At 46.7% G+C, this 23,363-nt stretch overlaps 1 protein-coding gene across 2 annotated transcripts in view; it reads left to right on the forward strand.

Moving 5' to 3' along the window:
- The first annotated feature begins 287 nt into the window (after positions 1-287).
- Positions 288-23,363, forward strand: part of PECAM1 (platelet and endothelial cell adhesion molecule 1) — a 53,423-nt gene continuing 30,347 nt past the window's right edge. For both annotated transcript variants that reach the window (XM_036835850.1, XM_036835849.1), the window contains exons 1-7: positions 288-551; positions 638-664; positions 8,604-8,897; positions 12,790-13,095; positions 16,245-16,520; positions 21,386-21,634; positions 22,912-23,187. In XM_036835850.1, coding sequence (XP_036691745.1) covers positions 488-551; positions 638-664; positions 8,604-8,897; positions 12,790-13,095; positions 16,245-16,520; positions 21,386-21,634; positions 22,912-23,187 — 1,492 coding nt within the window. In that variant the 5' untranslated portion in view covers positions 288-487. The remainder of the gene's footprint in view (positions 552-637; positions 665-8,603; positions 8,898-12,789; positions 13,096-16,244; positions 16,521-21,385; positions 21,635-22,911; positions 23,188-23,363) is intronic.

Consider the following 23,363-nt stretch of genomic DNA (forward strand, 5'->3'; position numbering starts at 1 on the left):
GGAAAGAGCCCCCTTGGAGGGGCCAGAGGGAAAACAGAGATTTGGTGAGTGTCCAGGGAGAGAAGCCCTTTGCGGGGAGGTCGGAGAGAGGGACGAACCCTGTCAGGCTGCCGCGAGAAGGGGCCCCCAAATCCAGGCCAGACGCAAGGAGGGCCAGGAGCGCTGAGGCAAATGTCACTTGTGCCTTTTTTTCCTCCCTCTAAACAAACTAAACAAAGCAGCTGCGCCCGGTGGCCCCTCAGGAAGGCCAGTCATTTCCTGAGGAGATATGAGGCCGCCCAGGCATTGTTCCTGGTTTCCAGCATGGCCGCCATTACCTGACCAGCGCCACGGCCGGTCTGTCCGCGGCGCCTGGAGAAGCTCCCACAGGGGTCTCTGCTTTTCACGGGGCAGGTTTCTCACCTCCGTCGCGTGGGAAGTGTCTTCTGCCTCCGGGGCATGGCGCAAAAGCAGCACTAACTGCCCGAAGCCTCCGCTCCCTCTCAGGATGCCGCTGGGGTGGACCCAGGGGGGCACGATGTGGCTCCGCGGCCTGCTGACATTTCTGCTCTGTGAGTTTGCACTGTCTTCCCACATCACTTAAACTTCATGAGAAGTGAAGCTCGTGAAATCAACATATTTCTCCTGTCTTTTCCAGGTTCAAGCCTTGAGGGTCAAGAAAACTGTAAGTTGTAAAATTCCTACCTGTGACTCTTAAAACTCACGTCAAATTGCTCGGGTTTAATGTTTATAACAATTCAGAAACATATTCGAATTGTCAGCTAAAGTTGATTCCTTTCTGCATTTTAAGAAGGTTTTGGAACAAAACACTTATTCTAAGCCAAGTTTTAATCAGCATGTTCTAGAAGTAGCATACATTTCTAGATCCTGGTGAATGCTGTTTGTTAGGATTGGGGGGGGGGGGTGATAAGAAAGTGATTCCATAATTTGTTTTTTGTTGTTCTACCATAAATTTCTTTTTTTCATATTCTACCCTATCCCTGATTGTTTATTCACAAATTAGATATAATCAGTTTGTTAAATTCATGAAGTCAGAGCATAGTTTATTTAGTTATTTTTTAAAAATATTTTATTTATTCATTTATTTTTGGCTGCGTCGGGTCTTAGTTGCGGCATGCAGGATCTTTCCTTGCGGTGCCGGGGCTTCTCTCTAGTTGTGGCACGTGGGCTTAGTTGAGGATCTTAGTTCCCCAACCAGGGATCAAACCCGTGTCCCTTGCCCTGGAAAGGGGATTCTTAACCATTGGACCACCAGGGAAGTCCCGAAGTCAGAACATAGTTTAAATTGTTGTTGTGAATTTTTTTTCTCCTAAATGATCTAAAACAGATTAGATATCATTTCCCATCTACCCATGAGGCTACGATGATATCTGCAATATTTTGTGCTTGGGCATGGGAAGTGGGGCTTCTGCCTGTCTTTGAAATCTGGTCTGTCATCCACTTTAGAGCTAATTTTGAATCATTAAGATGAGCAGGTTTGGAGAATTGCCTGGTCGTCCAGTGGTTAGGACTCTGTGCTTCCCCTGTAGCGGGCACAGGTTCGATGCCTGGTCGGGGAACTAAGATCCCGCGTGCTGCACGGCAGGGCAGCACACACACACACATACACATGCACACACACACACAAATAGATAAGCAGGTTTTGTTTTGCTTCATCTGGACCCTGTGAAGGAGGGGACTGGGCTGGGTCTGGGGGCTGAATAGAGGGAGAGCCTTGTCAGAGGCTCTGAACAGGATAGAATAGGATCCCCTTGTCAGAGGTCACTTCATTCCACGCAGAATCGGGGTGACTGGGTTGCAGACAGTTGTACAGCTATTTGGAGATGACGTGTGTGGGTGACGCTGGTTTGTTGAGCCAAGGCTTGGAGCAGTAGCTCTGCACGGAGAGGGCTCGTGCTGGCTACTTAGCAAAGCCGGTCTGGTGGGTCTCCTGTGCGTGTGTCCATGTGCTTCTATGGGTGTTTGATCCCCATGGCAACCCATGGAGGCAGGATGTCCATTATCTTCATAATCAACCTAATTGACTGATGATATCTCTGCACCTCAGAGAAACAACCGACTTGTCCAAAAAGAGCCGGATAGCAGGACATCAGCACCAGAACCTCCCCTTCCCAAAACCCGATTGTCCGGAGCCTGGAGCCATAGGCCTGACTCAAATCTTTAAAGCCACTGTTACTCTGTCTTTCTGAGCCTTTTTCCCAATCTGTAAAATGAGGGTGATGCATCAGTATGAGATGAGATTAGATAAGAAGAGGTGACGTGCCAGCCCAGCAGGCAGTGATCAGTAAATAATGGTTTACTATGGTCCTAGCTCACCCACCACCACGGCTCCTGCACCTCCCTGTCTGTCCACTCCAGCCCTCGTGCCCTTGCTCTAGCCCAGACCACACCCCGCCGACGCGTGTGCCTCTGGGCTTCTGCTTCTCTTGCTCCAATCTCCCGTCTTCGTCCCCACCTCAGGGGGAGGTAAATCGCTCCCTGCCCAGGTTTCCTAGAGAAAGGTCTTGTACCTTCGGGGGAGACCTCAGAGCTGCAGGACCCAGAGCCGGGAGGCTCTCCTACTCCCTCCTCAGGCTTCTGCCCTGTTTTACACAAGGCGCCTGTGCAAGGTCACCACTGGGTGCTGGCAGAGTGGGGGCTGGGACCCAGGTCTCCCATTCTTCAGGCCACCCAGGACCACGTTGCACGTGCATGACCTGCCAGCCTGCTCCACGTGGCCTACTCCACGGTTGAGGTGCTTGGTCCGCCCTGGCCCTTCCTCTCCTTTTACTTCAGGCCCCCGCCCAACCCCAGCCGGCCAGTCTCAGGAGATGACCTCAGCTCCCTCTTCACCTAGAACACAGTGCTGTCTGGAGGGAACTCCCTCTACTTCCCGCCCTGCCCCGGCTTCAGGCTTATCTTCCTCCCCACCCGTCCTCCTGACTTCCCTCCTGGCCTCAGAGGCCGTGTCTGTCCCGTGGTGGGGCACGGCCAGCCTGTCCACCTGGGCTCCGCGCCCATCTCTGGCATCACCCTCCTCCCCCAGGATCTCACGCTGTCTTTATTCAGCCTCCACCCCACTTTTAGTATCTATTCTTTCCTTTCAGTCTGCAAACATGATTGGTAGCTCTTGGTTTTTTAGGAAAAAGAAAAATCACAGACAATCCCCCTGCCCCCCCCCGCCCCCCATCCCCCTTTTATCTTGTGCCCCACTATCTATCCACTCCCTTCCTCAGTCAAACTTCTCCGAAGCCCGGTTTCTAATCACCGTCTCCGCTTCCTCACCTCTCAGGCGCCCCTACCTAGCAGGTCTGGCCTTGGCCCCCACGCCTCCCTGTCACTAGAACCCTCTCATAGATGCCATGAACATGTCCAGCCCTTAGCCTTCGGGACCCCGGTGTTAGCACAGAGCCTCTTTCTTTGGCCTCGTAGACCTTCTTCCCTGGTGTTCTCCCACCTTTCTGACAAACCCTCCTTTTTTCCCCCGGGAGACTTGGACTTTCCCAGGGTCTCATCCTCTCTGAAGCTCAACCCTCCACTCTGTACACCTCCACATGCCCACCCTCAAGTCCACTCCAGCTCTGGCCACTCCCCCGACCATCAAGCTTCCCACGGGGCCAGTGGTTGACATCTCCTCCTAGTGGTCCCCCGGGCCCCTCAAACCAGCTGCACCACCACGACTTTGTCTCCGCCCTTATCTTTCTCTGGCTTTGTCTCCGTCAGTCCACTGCATCCATATCCCCCTGGGTACCTAATCCAGGAACCTTATCTTCCACTCTTTGCCTCAATCCCCATAGCCAATCAAACAAGTAAAATACATATTACAAATGTTATTATTAATGACATTTAGTACGTTCATAATGTTGTGCAAACATCACCTCTGTCTAGTTCCAGAACATTTTCTTCACCCCAAAAAACAAGCCCTTTTGCCTACACTAAATATTTCTCAAGTCCACCCCTTCCCCTCAGCACCACTGCATCTGCCTGAGCAGAGGCTGCATCAGCTTTCACCTGAACCATCGTCCAGGTTGTTACAGGCCTCCAGTCTCTCCTCCAGCCCACAGTGATCTTTCTAAAGCTCCAGTGTCATCCTGTTACTGCCTCCCCCGCAAGACCCTCAGGACAGGGCCCAGCTTGTCAGCACAGTGGGCAAGGCTCTCTGTTCTGCCCCCCTCCTACCTGGCCCCCTGGACCCTCCAGCCTCACACTCTGGCTCCTGTAACCACCGGCGCCCAGAATGCATTGATTTCTCATGCCTCTGTGCCCTGGTACTTGCTGTTCTCCTGCCCCGAGCACCCCACCACCCTTTCCTGTCCTGGTCCAAGGCTCAGTTCAGGGGTCACTTCCTTCAGGCTTCCCTTGGCCCCTCCTGGGCAACCCTTCCTCCTGGTGCTTACATGATTGTACTCCAGCTATCTGGGTCCCCACCAGCCTGCACAGTCTAGGACAGCAGGGATGCTTTCTTATTCACCTTGTAATCCCAGCACCTGACACAGGTGCTCAAGAAATGTCTCACTGAAAGGGACTCGAACTGAACTTGGATATGCTTGAGAGTCAGATGAGCTGGGCCAGCACGCTGCATGCTGAGCACCGCAGTTCATCAGGGCCTCCCTGCTTCATGGCTCCCTGGATTTTCCTGACGATGGTGGGGGGCCCCTCCTCCTCTACCCGCTCCCCCCTTTCTTTCTGAGTCATTTCCAGGCTGAGGGCCGAGTGGCTGAGTCAGGATGCCTCATCTTCCCTGGAGCATCAGCATCCGCTGACCGGTAGCCTGAGGCAGAGGGGATCCTAAAACCCTTTGTTTTAGGATTTGGGGATTTGGCACTGTGGTCCCTAGGTGTCTTATCTGTGCTGTGGTGACTTTGTTACTTGGGTCGTCTCCATCAGCCCCTCGTCTCTCCAGGTTGAAAAGATCTGGCCTCTTTAGGCTATTCTACAACCCCGTCCTTCCATTACAGTTCTGAACGTTTTGGGTCCATTCTCCAGAGAAACGCATACTTGCATATAATCAGAGGTGGTTCATGGGCCCCCTGACACCCATCTGTGAACCTCCGGGAGGCCCCGGTTGTAGCAATCACTCTATCGTGTAAATAGTGAGACCTACACACAGGTCTCTCTACTGGCTGTTCCTGGAAAGTTTATTCACAAAGAGGATAATATTTTCCATATTATCTTAATAATCAGGTAGAGATTTTCTTTTTGAATTTTTGAATTTTTTTTTTATACAGCAGGTTCTTACTAGTTATCCATTTTATACATATTAGTGTATACATGTCAATCCCAATCTCCCAATTCATCCCACTACCACCATCACCAGCCCCCCGCCACTTTCCCCCCTTGGTGTCCATACGTTTGTTCTCTACATCAATCAGGTAGAGATTTTTGAAGGTTGGATGGTGTGTTTGTTATCTATTGCTCCTTAACAAATTATCCCAAAACTTAGTGGCTTAATATAACAATTTATTATCTCACAGTTTCTGAGGGTCAGGAATCTGGGAATGGCCTAGTTGGATGGTTCTGACTCAGGGTTTGTCAGGAGATTGCAGATAAAATGTTGGTCAGGGTTACAGTTATCTGAGGGCTTGTCTGACGCTGGGGAATCTGCTTTTTTAAAAATAAATTTATATTTATTTATTTATTTATTTTTGGCTGCGTTGGGTCTTCGTTGCTGCGTGCGGGCTTTCTCTAGTTGCGGCGAGGGCTACCCTTGGTTGTGGCGTGCGGGCTTCTCATTGCAGTGGCTTCTCTTGTTGTGGAGCACGGGCTCTAGGCTTGCGGGCTCTAGGGCGCAGGCTCAGTAGTTGTGGTGCATGGGCTTAGTTGCTCTGTGGCATGTGGGATCTTCCCGGACCAGGGCTCGAACCTGTGTCCCCTGCATTGGCAGGCGGATTCTTAACCACTGCGCTGCCAAGGAAGCCCTATGTCTTGAATAATTTTAAAAAATGCTTTTCCTTCTCCTGTCCTGCCTTCTTTTTTTTTTTTTTAATTCTTTTGGCCGCGCCGCGCAGCATGTGGGATCTTAGTTCCCCGACCAGGGATCGAACCCGTATCCCCTGCAGTGGGAGTGCGGAGTCCTAACCACTGGACCATCGGGGAAATCCCATGTCCTGCCTTCCTTTCTTCTTCCTTGTCTGCTCCTGCTGGCCATGGAAGTGTGTGGTTCCTACCAGTGAATCAGCTGCGTTAATTTATTAAGCAGATGTATATTAGATTTGCTTAGAAAAGCAAGGTAGGCGGAAGCGTCTTGTGTTAGTGCACATCATCCTCTCTAAAAAACCGCTACCCGATGCTTTAGCCAAGTTTGCTTTAAAATTGTTAAACAGTGGTAGAGCTCCCTAGGGATGGTCGGTAGGAGACCCAGGCAGGGCTGGCTCTGAGGCTGGAAGGCCTGGAGTAGGGAAGAACTGTGAAATGCAGACTGTGAGCTCTAGGTGGGCAGAAACTGTGCCAGTCTTACCCTTCTCTGAATCCCCAGTACTGGGTGCAGTGGCTGGCACAGAGACGCCCCCTTCAATGTCTGCTGAATGAATGGTGCTGAGGAAGCAGGAAGGAGGTGTCAATCAGGGGCCACGCATCGGGCAATACAAACCTGCCCCTTCAGTGCTCTCAGCCACCTTGGTTCCGTCATTGTTCAAGATTAAAATACCAGGGAAGGCAAGTATTAGTGTTCCTACTTTATAGGAGGAGAGGTGGTAGCCTGGAGAGGTTAAGTAACTCCCAGTGACACCCAGCTAATGACTGTGGGATCAGGGGTTTGGACCGGGTGTGCCTGACTTTTTTTCTTCCTGTACCCAGTTCTGTGTCCCAGTCTGGGGTGTACCAGCCATGGGTATGCATTTCATTCAGGTTGATGACACTAAAGTAGCCCAACACAGTGCGATGACTAACACCGGGAGTCTGGAGAAGTTGCTGTAATTCACCTGGGAAATTAAAAAATTGTTGTTTTTTTTTTTTTCTGAAAAAATTGACTAGAAATATGATTTCAAGAAAGAGCTTTAGAGACCTCAAGACTCAAGAGTTGGTATTATACCTGTGACTGACAGAATCTAGCTAACATTTTGCAAGCAATTCATCTGTACCAGGAACTGCTCCAAGAACTTAAATTCAGGTTCTCATTTACACTTACTGTTTTTATGTCCATTCTATGGATAAACAAACTGAGGCTCAGAGAAGCTCAGTAACTTACTAAAAGCCACACAGTTTGTGAGCAGAGATGGGATTTGGCCCAGGAAGTCTAACTCTGCACTCATCTTCTGCTCTTTACCATCTCCTGATAGAATCACTGTACTAAACAGCATGGCTTAAAATGAAGAAGGAGGTACTGAAGGAGTAGGGAGAGTTGCCTGTCCCTACCTGGGAAGGGAACGTATTAATCTATGGGAAACTAAACATGGTTCAAAGAAACTTTTGTTCCGATAGCTCACCCAGCAAGCTCCTCAGACCAGGAGCTAATAAGGAATACAGAAAGACAGAAAAGGGAATTCTAAAGATTCCTGCTGTAAGAAATAAATTTAAACAGTCATCTTGTTTCATCTCATGACTAATCAGATGCCATTTTTTGTTAAATTAATTGCTCAGAAAAAAAGGCACAAGGATGGACTGTTGTATTCAGCTTAAAACCTGAGACATGTTATAGACAAGTTAAATTCTAAGGTGTTCAAGAACAGTTTGACGTTATTAAAAGAGAGAGAAAGAAAGACGATTTTTTGCCAGTATCTCTGGCCAGCTACCTTGCTATACCTTTTTTGGTTTGTAAAATGATTTGGGACCACTTATAAAAATTATGTATTATTGTTCAATAGGATAAAATAAATAAGGAAATCAGAATGAGAGGAAAATATGGCAGTCAAATAAAACTGTGACTCTTTTAGCACAGAAAACTGCATCCCAAAGGTTGCTAGAGGTAAAATTTGGGGCTTATACTTCTTAGCAGCCAAAGCAAAAACGGGAAGCAAGGTGCATGAGAAAAAGTGGTTTCAAGTTCTCACCCATCTGGTGAGGCTTCTGACTTCATCAGCTAGAAAACACCAGTTGAGACTGTGCTAATTTGGGCAGGCGGAGGGTGGGTGGGTGGGGTGGGGTTGGGGAAGCGGTTTCTGGATGTGACCGTGTGATTTCAGAATGGTGGTAGCCATCATTTATCAAGCAATTACCGTGTACCAGGCACTGGTATACCCAGGAAATCACTAGGTGATTTCCTGCTCCTCTTCTGTAAGTCTTACAGCAACTTACTATGTAGGTATTATAACCCCATTTTATAGATGAGAAAGTTGAGCTCAGAGAGGTTAATCACCCAAGGTCACACAGTAAGTGATGAGCCAGGACTTGAACGTTTGTCTGCTTGAATCCTATGCTCCCTCCAGGGGCCACCATGTGGCAGCTCACAGGCTGCATACATCTTAGGGACATGTTTTATTTGTCACACTCCAAAGGCTGCCACCTTGTCATGGTGGGAATATGAGCAGCTTAGTATCAGCTGCCTCGTGCTTGACCCGCCACACACAGTCACTACTCACCTGGGACCCCTGGACACTATACTGCATGGATGTGATGATACCAATCTGATGTGGTGACGTTGTTTCTGAGATAACTGGTGTGTCTGCTCTCCTTCCCTTGGCCTTTAGCTTTCACCATCAACAGCATCCACATGCAGTTCCTGCCGAAGCAGGAGGTGCAAAATGGGGAGAACCTGACCCTGCAGTGCGTCGTGGATGTCAGCACCACGTCTAGTGTCAAGCCTCAACACCAGGTGCTGTTCTATAAGGATGACGTGCTGTTTCACAACGTCTCCTCCATGGAGAACACAGAGAGTTACTTTATTCCCCAAGCCCGGGTCTATGACGCAGGGACCTATAAATGCACCGTGATCCTGAACAACAAGGAGAAAACGACTGTGGAGTACACGGTGTTGGTGAGAGGTGAGTCCCTGGAGTGGAACACAGCTCAGGCAGGTGAAGCGTGAACCCATGCAGGAGCCAGAATGGTGATTCAATGAGTCGTAACACCGGACCTACCTGCCCGTCCATCATCCTTCTCACTCATCTGCCTGACATTTTCCTAACCTGGAAATGCAGGCATTAGACATGCTCCCAGTACACCAGGCTTTTCCTCACCTCCGTGCCTTTGCACATGCTATTTTCTCTCCCTGGAATACCCTCTTCATCTCATCTCCTCGTGAACTATTTCTCCTTCAACACTCAACTCAATGATCTCTTCTCTGACACTTTCCCAAACAAAACTGATCTCCCCCATGGTCCCAGTCCTTACAGCTCTTATGCTTTCTCTGCGTTCAGTGGTATTTATATCAAGGTCATGGGGCTGAGTGTTGACTCTGGATTCTGCAGTCACTCTGCCTAGATTCCAATCTGGACAAGTCCCTTAACCTCTCTACACTTTAAAATTCTCATCAGTAAAATAGAGATAATAATACTACCGAGCTCAGGAAGTTATTGAGAGGATTAAAAGATATCCTGTTGGTAAAGAGCTTAGTGCAATTTCCAGCACATAATGAGTTTCCAGTAAGCAGCAATTACTATTTCACTCGATATTGCAACTTTCTCACATATCTGTCTGCTCTTCTGGATTATGAGATCCTGAGCTAAGAGATGGTGTTTGGTCTATTTTTGTATCTCAAACAAACAAACAAAAATCTGGCTCATAGTAGGCACTCAATAAATGACTGTGGAATAAATTAAACAGTTGAAAACAGCAAGTAGAAATAGAGATGGAAAAACAAGAGAAATATCATTGTGGGAAATTTGGGTCATAGAGTTCCATCCATCCATTCATTCATTGATTTACTCCTTCAAGAAGCATGTCCCAAGGCTGCAAGTCAGGAAAAAAAATAGGTGCCAGACATGAAAATACATCAGACAGGTCCTAGCTGTGGACGCACTTACAGTCCTGTGGGGAAGAGGGACATGTAAACAAATCATTGCGGTCCAACAGTCATATGATCTGAGCGCCTTGGGAGCACAGCGGTGGGAGGAAACAGTTCTGCCTAGTGAAGTTAGGGACGGCTTCCTGGAAGAAGGGACACTGGGTCCAGATATAGAAGATGGTGTGGGAATTTGCTTGATGGTGAAGTGGGGCAAAGGACAGAGAAAAGGGATGTAGCGTAAGAGTGAAAGCGCAGAGGCTGAGAAAGAGGTTGCCAACCCAGCAGAGTGCCCCTCAGTCAAATTCTCCGACCTCCTAAAGACAGGTCTTCATGTCCTGTCTCTAAAATAGAGATCACTGGGAATCTATGTGTACCCTTGAAGGTTGTTTTGGTTTTTTTATAAATTTATTTATTTATTTATTTATTTATTTATTTATTTTTGGCTGCGTTGAGTCTTCGTTGCTGCGCGCAGGCTTTCTCAAGTTGCGGCGAGCGGGGGCTACTCTTCGTTGCTGTGCGGTGGCTTCTCTTACTGTGGAGCATGGGCTCTAGGCACACGGGCTTCAGTAGTTGTGGCTCATGGGCTCAGTAGTTGTGGCTCGGGGGCTCTAGGCGCGCCGGCTCAGTAGTTGTGGCACACAGGCTTAGTTGCTCCGCAGCATGTGGGATCTTCCGGGACCAGGGCTCGAACCCATGTCCCCTGCCTTGGCAGGCGGATTCTTAACCACTGAGCCACGAGGGAAGTCCAGGTTGTTTTGTTTTGAGGATTAATGGGTAGCAGATGAAGCCTTCTTAGTGATTGAGTGTTGGATGAATGAATGGCCCGTCGTGTGCGAGGTGCTTGCCCTGACCATCCTTAGAAAGAAATAACCCTTTCATCAAACAAGAAGCAGGAAGAACCAGTGGGCAAGTGTTTGGGGGCGTTTTCCTTTCAAAAGTATACAACCTCTGGCTACCTTCCCGTCAGGCTTTGAGGCTCACACGGGAGAATGTGACTGCATCACCCCCCAGGCCAGTTCCTCCCTGGGTGTCTTCTGGTCTGTTGGGGCACAGCTGGCCAGACATCCCTTTGTGTCACCAGGGGCAACAGCCACAGGGATGCAGACCAGCCCTCCTCCATCTCCACCGCAGACAGGGGAGGAGCCAACAGGTCCAGGTATTCACATTAGTGATGAGGAAAGATTGGCAGGCCAAGAGTTTGGGAAATGTACGTTGAAAAGAAATGCGCTGACAAACTTGGATGATTTAATGGATACAGTTTGTGAATTCAGCCCTGTGCCTCCTTGACAGCTGCTGACATAACTGTCATTTCTGCACTTTTGAGCTCACTTCTGTGATCAGAATAGTCATTCATACTATTGTTACCTCCAGTAATAAGAAATACCACTTATCAGGCCCTCATGAGGTAAACGATTCTAAGTGCTTTACACGTGTTGCGTTTTCCTCCTGCAGTTGCACTGGCAGATAAGCCTGGTTCCTCCCACGTACAGGTGTGGATGCTGGTGCTCGGAGAGGTTGGGTAGACTGGTCCCATAGAAGGCAGAGCCAGAGTGAGAACCAAGATCTATCTGACTCCACAGTTGGCCTGTCCAACTCTTGATTATTATGATAGGATTTTGAAGTAGACAAAAGGCAATTCATTCATTCATCACCCATGTATCGAGTGCCCACTCTGAGCCAGGCTGAGGACCCAACAATGAATAAGACATGACCCCGTCCGTTGCGGAGCTCGTGTGGGGCAGGGGAACACCTTTTCAAACAGCTGCCACCAGAAGTAACAGCACTGGTGAGAACACAGTACAGATCTCCTTCCCAAGAGGACAGCCCTCCATCTCTGACCTGGGTGGGTCAAGAAAAAGGGTTCATGAGTCTTAGGTGACTGGGGGAGGTGGCACATCCAGGAAGAGGCAGTTTTAGGATACAAGCAAGTCTGTCTGACTCCAAGGTGGAGTTCATGATCCCCAGACCACGGGACCTGGATGGGACATCTAGTCTCAGCCAGGCTCTCCTGGCTCCCCCTAATCTGACCTTGGCTCACCACCCGTTGTATTTTCCCCTCCAGCCCTTCCTCGGCTCCGGACGGCCCTCCTGAAAAGCCACTCCTAACCCTTAGCACAAGCAGATCCCCATGCACGTGTGCGCTCTGAAATGCCTGTCCTTAGCCCTCATCCCATCTCATGCGTCCAAATAACCCCCTCCCTCCAAGATTCCTCTCAGGCCCTATTCCTTTCTAGGATCTTCTCTGATCCCCCCAGGCAAAGAGGGCCTCCTCCTTTTCCGACTGCTCCATCACTCTGTCTCTGTGACACACTCTGATGCTTGGTTATTTTCAGCTTTGCTTTTTGAACTGAGAGGCCACGCCTCCCTCCTCTCCCTCCACCCCCCAACCTCTGGCTCTGGAGTCACACAGACCTGGAGTCGAGTCTCAGCTCTGGGGCTTGACGGCTGTGAGCTTTTGGATGAGTCTTGAACCTCTCTGGGTATCACCTACTTCATCTGTAAAATGGGCATAATTTTCTCTTTCCTGCCCACCCAAGAGTTTTATTATGAGAATTAGAAAATCGGGTCATGGATATAAAGTCAATCCTAGCTTGTGGTAGGCATTCAATAAATTATAACAACAATCACAATAATATCCACAAATACAGGCTGTTTTGTTTTGTTTTTAACTGTATCAGTTGGGATGATTGCCTTCCCAATGGAGTTATAAACATTGAAAGCACCAACCACATCTTAAACATATTTTATATTTTTCAAAGTACCTGGTACGGTGCTGGAAACATACTCACTCAATAATTACCTGGTAGGTAGCACTGAGGTTCTGGGAACAAAACAGAAGAACCCTCAGATGGGTCAGCCACAGTGACTCAGCTGAGGGACGCTTGTGCCACTGGAGCAAACATACTAACAGACTTTCTCTTCCCCCAAAGGAGTGTCCGATCCCAGGGTGACGCTGGACAAGAAGGAGGTCATAGAAGGCGGGGTCGTGATGGTCAACTGCTCTGTCCCGGAGGAAAAGGCTCCAATACATTTCACAATTGAAAAATTCGAACTAAATGTAAAAGGCGTCAAGCAAAAAAGAGAAAAAACTTCCCAGAACCAGAATTTTGTGACGCTGAAATTCACAGTTGAAGAGCAAGACCATGCTATATGGTTCCAGTGTCAAGCTAGGATCGTTTCCGGGACCCACGTGGAGCCCTCTAGGTCCATCAGGAGTGAACTGGTCACCGTGAGGGGTCAGAGTCCTACTCTCCTTTTTATCATTCTTTCTGGTTTGCTGGTTTGGTCTGGGGAGAAAGAGCCCAGAATTGGAAAGGGGCTGGGGCCTTCTGTCTGGACTGCTGTCTCAAGACTGTTCTTAATCACTTTATATTTTTCAAACTTTTTGACTGTGACACAGTTAAAAATATATATATACGTATATATTTCCCAACAACACTTAACCTTAATACATGATGCATTTTGCTATTTTTCTTTCTATTCTCTTTCAGTTTTTTATAGCACTGGCCTCGACTCCCTGAAACGATGCCTTGTATGACCTGCAGTTTGGAAACCGTGGCTTTAAGCCAGTGAGGATCAGACACCAGGAAGTAGGGTCTGGAGGGGATCCAGAGGGAAGGGGGACCAGGTCCTCAGCCTTTGCCGCCCAGGTTGTTTTTTTTTTTTTAATATTTATTTATTTATTTATTTTGGCTGCGCTGGGTCTTAGTTGCGGCACGCGGGATCTTTTTTAGTTGTGGCACGCGGACTTCTTAGTTGCGGCATGCAGACTTTTAGTTGCGGCATGCATACGGGATCTAGTTCCCTGACCAGGGATCGGACCCGGGCCCCCTGCATTGGGAGCGCGGAGTCTCACCCACTGGACCCCCAGGGAAGTCCCTCTGCCTCCCACATTTGATGAGGGACTCCACTCTTCTACCCACCCTTCCATCCCCAAGACATTGGACAAATAGGAAACAAATGAGGTGACCTGAGAAATGCTCTCAGGAGAGAAAGGCAACAGCAGAGGGGAGCCTGGGTGTGAGTGTCCAGGACAGAGAGAGCTCAGAGCTCCAGGTTAGGCAACCAGCAGCTCTCGGTGACCTGAGAGGGAAGCAGTTGTGAAGCAGGGAGGAATCAGGAGAAGGCACAGTCTACTGCAGAGAGCCGCAAATGTATTCGGGATAGGAGCCCTAAAGCTTATCATAAACGACCCTCTGCTTTTGGTACCTTACTTCACCTCTGCCCATTGTGTATGCATAATACTTTATTTATGTGTATATATTTACTATATAGTATTATGTATATATAATATATAGTATTTTGTATATATGATATGTTTCTTATTATAATACGTGGTGTGGGTTAAATTTTCAGAAAATATGGTACTATATAAAGTATAAAGTGACAGTCTTCATAGTAAGTACCACTACTCAGAGAAAACCCTTGTGTGGTCTTCTAGACTTGCTCTGCTCATTCATCATGTACACACACAATTTTTGCTTGTTTTTCTTTGTTTTTACAAAAAAATAGGACCAGTCAAACATTCTATCTTATAACTTCTTTTTAACAACCATAACATATATGGACTTTTGTCCATATCAAGAAATACAAATCTTTACCATTTTAGTGGCAACTCGGAATCCTGTGCCCTAATATATTTACCTCGTTTTCTATTGATGGCATTTAGGTATTTTTCCACTTTTTTGCTATTAAGACAATCTTGCTTATACTTATAACTTATACATACTTATAACTTCTGTACTTTCGTGAGTATTTTATTATTATTTATGGGTCAAATTGTTGATTCAAATGTTTTGTGCATTTTCAGTATTGAAAGATATCGCCAAAGTACTCCTCCAAATGGATGCACATTTCCATCAAAAGTGTTCCATTTTCCACATCCTCACCAACACAGAATATTATCAATGTTTTGTTATTTTTGACAATCTGATTGAGGTGCAGTGATATATCATTGCTGTGATTTGTATTTCTTTGGTCTTCCGTGAGGTTGAGTATGCTTTTTATGTTTATTGGTCTGTTACATTTCCGCCCCCATAAACTGCCTGTTCATACACACTTTGCCCATATTTACCACTTCTGGTTGATTTGTTTGAGCCCTTTATAAATTAAAGGAATGTGCTCTTTGTCAGGTACTATGCAAATATTTTACTCAGTTTGTCATGTGTCCTATTTTTTATTTCCATGAAGAAGCTTTTAATCTTTAGTTAATCAAATTTATGCATCTTTTGGGAATTCCCTGGCTGTCCAGTGGTTAGGACTCAGCACTTTCACTGCCATAGGCCCAGGTTCGATCCCTGGTCTGGGAATTAAGATCCTACAAGCTGCACGGCACAGCCAAAAAAAAAAAAAAAAATCTATGCATCTTTTTTTCCTTACGGTATCCAGTTCTGTGATTCACACCTAAAGTTCCTCCACACTCCAAGATTATTAAAGAAAAAATGCACCTATGTTTTCTTTTACTGTTTCTGTGCGTTAATTTTTTTTTTCTTCTGCATTTAGATCTCTGGTGCATCTGGAGTTAGTTAGATGCTCTCTCTTTTTGACTTTTACTCAGGAAATGACTTTTTTAAATTATACCTTTTTATTGTGAATTTAAATGACTTTACAGTAAAAAAAAAAAAAGAATATTAAAGTATTATAATACCCTGAATTCACTTTTGACATTTTTTAATGTTCTTATCTGCATTTTACATAGTTGTAATCTGTGTACATACTCCCTTACGCACTGCTGTTTTTTTGGTGGAAGCAAAGGCCTGGCCCTATTTCTCTCACCATCTCCTGAAGATCCGACACCCTGATATCTGACCCATATTTTATTAAAGCAGTGTTTTTCAAACTGCATGAGTCATGAAATCAATTTAGTCTGTCACAACCAGCATTTTTTAAAAAGAGGTAGAACAGATTAGAAATCACTTTTGGGGGGCATACGGTTATTTAAATATGCATTTCCACGAAGCTGCACTTTGGAAAGCGATGGAATATCTAGGCTGCAATGCCAGAGGTCCATGAAATGGTGCGATAATTACCTAGGAAATCCTTGGTGGGCAGGGGGAGAGTCTGTTTCTCACTGCTGTGATTATTTCTGAGGTCATTTGAACAAAGTTCTGTAGATGAGATCTAGGGAAGATGGTTTGGCCTTTGGGAGGCTCAAGAAAGTTAGAGAACTGAAGTTAAGAAGAAGGCTGAAGATGCAAGAATGAGCGAAAAGGGAGGAAGCATCAAAGCAGCCTAGACTAAGGTTTTTGAGGGGAAAGGTTGAATTTTTTTAATTAATAAGGAAAAACTGTGGTTGGTATGAAAAAGAACAGAAAAGAGGAGGAAGTGCCTTTCCCCCTCACCCAGGTTTGAACCTGAATCCAACCAGCTTGTCCTCTTCTTGTAGAATCCTTCTCTAATCCCAAGTTCCACATCAGCCCCAAGGGAACGATCATAGAAGGGGATGATCTCCACATCAAGTGCACCATTCAAGTGACGCACCTGGCCCAGTCATTTCCGGAAATCATAATCCAGAAGGACAAGGCGATTGTAGCACACAGCAGGCACGGCAACGAGGCCGTGTACTCAGTGATGGCCACGGTGGAGCACAACGGCAACTACACGTGCAAAGTGGAAGCCAGCCGCATATCCAAGGTCAGCAGCATCGTGGTCAACATAACAGGTAGGGCTGCTGCTGGAGGGTGTCGGCATATGGCGGGCCCAAGAAGCTGCTGTGCTGAAATCCAGGATGGACAGTGAGAGCTGATCCTTCGCTCCTGCTGGTCTGAATGAATGTGCTCAGGCAGGGCCGTGGTGCTGGTGGGGAAAAGTCAGTACAGAGCAAGTAAGCCGTTCACTGTGGTGGTTGAGGGTGCAGGTTGTGGCATCAGATCCCAACGCGGCCACTCAGTACCTCTGTGACCTTGGGTGCGTTATTGACCTTCTCCTTGCCACAACTCTGAGATGGGGATAATGACAGCCCTCTAGGACTCTTACAAGGACCAAATGACATCACCCTGCCATAAAGGGCCGCATATAGAGTAAGCACTCAGTGAAATGTCAGCTGGTGTTTCTATTATTACATCACATTTTTCTTTCCTCTGTGCCAAATACTGTGCTAGATCCCTGTATCCATGTGCAGGTCCTGTGACAGGGTCAGGAATGAGAAAGCATTACTAAACTCAAAAATAATAGTCCCAATTCCTCTTTGTTGAACACTGTATGCCTGGTTTACATACATTTTCATTTCAAGCTCACAACTGTAGTATAAGGTAAGAATTATGATTCTGGCTTTATGGAGGTGGAAGCTGAAGCTGAGAGGTTAGGTCACTCTCCCAACAATTAGAGGGTTGCCAAGTGGCAGAGCAAGGGTCACCCCCAGGCCTGTTAGAGTTCCAAACCCATGTACCTAAAAGTTCCGTTGGACTCCTTCCTCCTTTTCCTGACTTTACTTTTCAAAAAGTACTCTACCTTGGGAATTCCCTGACAGTCCAGTGGTTAGGACTTGGCCCTTTCACTGCTGGGGCCCAGGTTTGATCCCTGGTTGGGGAACAAAGATCACGTAAGCCGTGCGGCCAAAAAAAAAAAAAAAAGTACTCTGCCTCTTCCCGTGTATTGTATGTATTCAGGCACTAAAATGTAAGCTGATGAGGGCAGGAACATTATCTGTTTTATCCAGTGCTATATCCTTAACACCTAGAACAGTGCCTGGCACATAGTAGGCATTCAATACCTATTTGTTGGATGAACAGATGAACATTGGATAACAGTGTTTCAGAGGCAGAGAGAGTCAGCACTTCTTGGTTCCCAAGTGAAAGTGTTCATTCATTCATCATTTGTTCACTCATTTACTGAAAGCCTCCTCTGTGTCAAGCATAGAGTGTATAGTAACAGTGACAGTCCCCAGTGTCATAGGTAGGCTGCCAACTACCCAACTAGGTGATTGGCATGTGTTGGACCCTGCTAGCAATTTAGTTTATTATTGAGAATGACAAATGTTTTGATGGCACATATTTTTCACTGATAAAATATAATTATCTCATTAGAGAACAGTATTCAATTCAACATATATTGAGCACCTTCTGCATGCTGGGCAACTTTTGGGGGATAGGGGGCTGCCTAAGGCCAAGCTTTGCCTTTGAAGAATTCACAGACATAACTAGATCATGAGAATGCAATGCAATGAACAACTACATTAAAGGGATGGGTGTATTGCTGTGGGAGCTGCAGGGACCACGTGACAAACACATGGGCCGTTTCACCAGTTAGAGCAGCACCCCGACCCCTCAGGCCAGCCTACTTGAGGGAAACATAAAGCATCTTGGACCATAAGATACTATTGTTGTAGCTGATCCCCCATATCCAGAAGTCCAAGTCATGCGGAGTATACAAGTCAACCAGGAGATGAGTCTCCCTGGCCCAAGAAAGCACAGTGTTAGACTCGGCCTGCCCCTCCCATCCCCTCAGCCTGGTGCCCTGTGGTCCTGTTCCACGTAGAGCTACCGGAGCCATGCCAGGGCTGGCAGGCAACACCCCCACGTTCAAGTGCTGCAAGCCCTTGGATATGGCTCCAGGCCCACTTATGCATCTGGTTTTCCACTCCTCTGTTGCTATCAAGCCTCACTGTAAGTGGCTCTATATAGTGATGTTGGAGAATCACAATAATTTTGTGAACATAAAAACCATTGAATTAGTAATTTGTCTTTGGATTGAAAGTGGGTTTCCTTTACCCCTCACTGTCCACCTTTTCAGACCCAATCTGTCACCAAGTGCTGCCAGGACTCTCAAATCTGCCCTGTCATCTTGTCTCTACAATCACACCCTAACTCTGGCCCTCACACCAGGATGGTTGCAGGGGTTCCCCAAGCATCTCTGCTCCAATTCATCCTTCAGCCAACCTGTAGGAGAAGCACCTATTCGACATCATTATTCATGGGCTTAGCTGCCTTCACCTTGACTCCACCCCCTTCCAAACATCCCATCCCACTCTGCCTGGAACATCCGTTCCCCTTGGCCACTGGAAAACCTCTGTTGTCCTTAAAGACCAAGCCGCAAATCTCCCTCTAGGCTCCCCCAGGCAGAGTCCCATGGTCACACCTCAGTCCCCATCACACTCTTCTCCTGTCTTCATGTCAACCGTCGCTATAAAGATTTAGCATCCTTCTCCACCACCCTGGGTGAGCTCTTGAAGGACCAGGTCTGTGGCTTAATTCATCTGACAACATTGATACTTAGCACAGAGCCTGGCACATTGTAGGAACTCAGTAAATATTTGTTCAGTGAGTGAACAAAAGACCCATCCTTGTTAACCCCCATGATGGTCCAGCTGTTTACGTTACCTCCTTTACAAACAGACATTCCCTGACAACATTGTATTCCTAATTCTAAACCACCATGCACCCACCCTAGCAAGCTGTTTTATACTTTTTACATTTTTTTTACATGTTTTTATTTTTATTTATTTATTTATTTTAAAATAAATTTATTTATTTATTATTTATTTTTGGCTGCATTGGGTCTTCGTTGCTGTGTGCGGGCTTTTCTCTAGTTGCGGAGAGCAGGGGCTAGTCTTCGTTGCGGTGCGCGGGCTTCTCATTGCGGTGGCTTCTCTTGTTGCAGAGCAGGGCTCTAGGCACGCGGGCTTCAGTAGTTGTGGCGCACGGGCTCAGTAGTTGTGGCGCACGGGCTTCGTTGCTCCACAGCATGTGGGATCTTCCCGGACCAGGGCTTGAAGCCATGTCCCCTGCACTGGCAGGCGGATTCTTAACCACTGCACCACCAGGGAAGTCCCTGTTTACGTGTTTTTAAATGTAGAGTCATTGCTGTGGGATTCTTCCTAAGTCATTTTTTTCACATTTTTTGGTGTTTGTCCAATGAGATTGTAAGGCACTTAAGGAGGTCAATTTCTTTGGTTCCTTTTCCCCACTCCTAACCTAGAGCTTTTGATGGTGATCTGAAAAGAGGTAAGTCGATGTTTATTATATGGAAGGACAGAGAGATGGAACGTGCCTTAATGAATTAATTATTGGGATATCACCTTACTTGCAGTTTTATTTTATTCCCTGTTGAGGAAACTAGGAAGACACTGTGGACTGATTATGATGGAAATGAGTTCCGTTTCCATCTGTGGAATATCAGTGAAGACAATGACAGTGTTGGTTTTTACTTCCAAACCTCTACGGCAGATAAATTTAGAGCCAAAGGTAGAATTTGGTCCCTGACTCCTAGTTGCATTCTCAAACCTTTAAGGTTTCCTGAGAGAAACTTTGAGTCTCAGTCTCTTTCTTAATATGAAGATAGTGTCAAGCTCCTTCTTCCTTCTGCATCAAGGGTCATAACCATGAAGTCAGTGTGCATTTGCTTACACGAAGGATCCAAGTCTCCACAATGGTTAGGTAGTTAATTAGTAATTTCCCTGCTGCTGAAAATAAAGACATTCACCATAATGATAAAATATTGATATAGTTCAGGGGATACTTAAATTAGGAGATGGCAAGACTTCTTGAAATACAACCTCAGTCTTTACTACTGTTGACATCCAACCTACATTATGGTACTAATAACTCCTTACAGTAGCATAGCATAGCATGTTATAGTTTACAAAGTGTTTGACCTTGGAGGCTTCAGGTGACATCTTCATTCTTCTCCATGGGGAGTGCTGGAGGGATGGTGGCCAAGCTGCCACTTGTCCCCAACCCCATGCCATCACTCTGCTTCAAGCTTGCACTACATCGCCTCCTGCTTCTAGTCTGGGCCCCTCCAACCCCATCCATTCTCCTCCCAAAGATCTTCCTACAACACACATCCAATGCCATTTCCCTGACCCAGACTCTCCATGGTTCCCATTGCCCTGAGGACATAACCCACACTTTTTTATGTGATTCCCAAGTTCCTTGAAGATCTACAAGCCTTCTTCTTCTACTCCCACTATGTCCCAGGCTGCCTGAACTTTCAGGTGCTTGAACCTCCTGCCAGGCCTTCCATATGCTATTCTTTCTGCCTGTGATACTTTCCATCTTTGCCTGGATAACTTCCTCCAGGAGCTCTTTCCTGATTCTTCAAGCCTAGGTTCGGTGTCCCCTCTATGGGCTCTACTGCAAACACTATCTGAATCACCCGCTAGACTTAAGAACTTTGGAGTCAAGGACTGTTTCTTTTTCATTGCTGTCTCTCCTATGCCAAGCACAGAGATGGCCTGAAATAAATACTTGGGGAATGAAATGAGTGAGTGGATGAATAAATGAGTAAATGTCTGAGTCATTACTTGCTGCATTACAAGTTGCAAAATTTTTCTAATCCATGTCTGTGAAATAAATTGGATTAACGAGGGAGGCAAACCTGCCATTGGAATCCCAGGTGAAGAATGAACCCTGGCTCTTCAATTGTGTGATCGTCAGGTACATGAGAAGCAAAGGAAAACTTTGTGCAGGAAGTTGGGAAATGGTTCTGTCAAAAGCAGCTGGGCCGAAGCCCTCTCCATAAACAGACTTTGGGGCCGGTACCCAGAAACATCTCACCCCATTCCCACTCACTGTTTTTTTTTTTCAGAGCTGTTTTCCAAGCCAAAGCTGGAATCTTCCGCCACACGTCTGGATCAGGGGGAAGGCCTGAACCTGTGGTGCTCCATCCCAGGAGCACCTCCAGCCAACTTCACCATCCAGAAGGGAGGCACGGTTGTGTCGCAGGCTCAAAATTTCACTAAGATAGCCTCAGAGTGGGACAGTGGGACATACACCTGCGTCGCGGGCATCGGCAAGGTGGTCAAGAGCAGCAACGCGGTCCAGATAGCTGTGTGTGGTGAGTACGTCCTCGCTGGCTCTGAGGGTCTTGGGACTGAATGGGAGAAAGGGAATTTTTTGCCAGGCGCCACCCTCTCTGTTCTGAAGGCGGTTCAGACTGAGGCAGGGTAAGAACTCGGGGGAAAGAGAGAGGAGTGGAAACGAGAGACCAAACAGCAGCAAGTGGGTATTTCTGCTCAGAGTACAGGAGAGAGGCATCAAGGAGAATGTCGTTGGCAAAAGTCACGTTCATGGCTTTGTTGTGGCTTTATGCTGATGGTGTGGCCTCTGAATCGGCAAGATTCTGCTGCTTGAACAGGCACCCACCCAAAGGGTCAGGGAGGAAACACTGCTTAGTCGACACTAAACTTTAAGATCTAAGTTCCAGTTTTTGATCCCTATCCTGGCTCACCCGAAGGGCTAGGACTCCCAGCGGGCAGAAGTAGGTACTTGGACCACCCAGAGCCGGGCTTCTTAGACTTGAATGTGCATGCAAAACCGGGTGACAGCGCAGGTCAGGATGGGGCCAGGTTTTGCATCTCTCACCAGTGCCTTGGGGATGCTGGTGCTGCTGGGCCCTGGACCACACTTTGAGTAGCGGGGTTCTAAATGGATGTGGAACACCAGGCAAGCTGTCACTGTCACTGTTCTTATTCAGTCATGATCCTTCAGTTTAGCCTTCAGTTTAAATCCAGACAAGATTTTAGTCTCAACCGAAGCAGGATTTTAGCAGTCATCTACCTCACAAGGAAATAATGTAAGAGACAAATGTGGGTCATTCCACTGTAATTCTTTTTGTTGTTGTAGTTCTTGGGAGGAGGTCATTTCACTTTATTAGCTTTATAAATAAGCTAATTTCTAAATAATAACCTAGTATAATTCTTGTTTCTGAGGCATGAAATTTACTATCAGGAGAGGCTGAGGCACTGAGAATTTGTTTTAAAATATATTCTGTTCGGGTACTTGTATTTTTTAATATTTTTCTTGTGTCTTTTCTCAATACAAAAAAAAGATGTGAATGTGTGTGTATGTGCATGTAAGATATGTGAAAATATAAGCATATATTTAGGGGGATGTAATGTTCTTCCTGAATTTGTGTCATCCTTTTTTGTTTATATTATTCTCTTTCCCTCTCCCTCCTCAAGATCTTAAAGGAGTCCTCCAAATGTAGATAAAGCAGGCAGGCATTTTAAATTCTAGTAATGACAGAGAAAGCCAAGCCCAGAGTTTGGAGAAGGAATCCCTTGGGCTGGATGTTTTGCTTCAGATTGTTTCTCTCTCTCTCTGTCGTTCTAGAAATGCTTTCCAAGCCCAGTATTTTTCATGACTCCAGATCTGAGGTGATAAAAGGACAGACCATAGAAGTCAGTTGTCAATCCATAAATGGAACCTCACCCATTTTTTATCAGCTTTCAAAAGCAAGTAAGACTTTGGCGAGTCAGAGCATGGGCTCCAATGAGCCCGCAATATTCAAAGATAACCCAACGAAAGATGTAGAATACCATTGCATCGCGGATAATTGCCATTCCCACACCAAACTGGTCAGTGAACTTCTGCAGGTCAAGGTGATAGGTAAGTCATGTGGGAAGAAGAATCCATGTGGGACTGGGGCTTTAGTTCACATTTTCAAAGTTTTGGGGTAGACAAGAGAAGTGGGTGGTACTTGTGCAAAGTCCATGAACATGACATGTGGCAAAGCAGACCAAGGCCCAAGTAAATGGAGCCGGAAAATATCTGGGGGTTATCAG

This window comes from Balaenoptera musculus, chromosome 20, assembly GCF_009873245.2.
Source record: "Balaenoptera musculus isolate JJ_BM4_2016_0621 chromosome 20, mBalMus1.pri.v3, whole genome shotgun sequence".
Taxonomy (NCBI): Eukaryota; Metazoa; Chordata; class Mammalia; order Artiodactyla; family Balaenopteridae; genus Balaenoptera; species Balaenoptera musculus.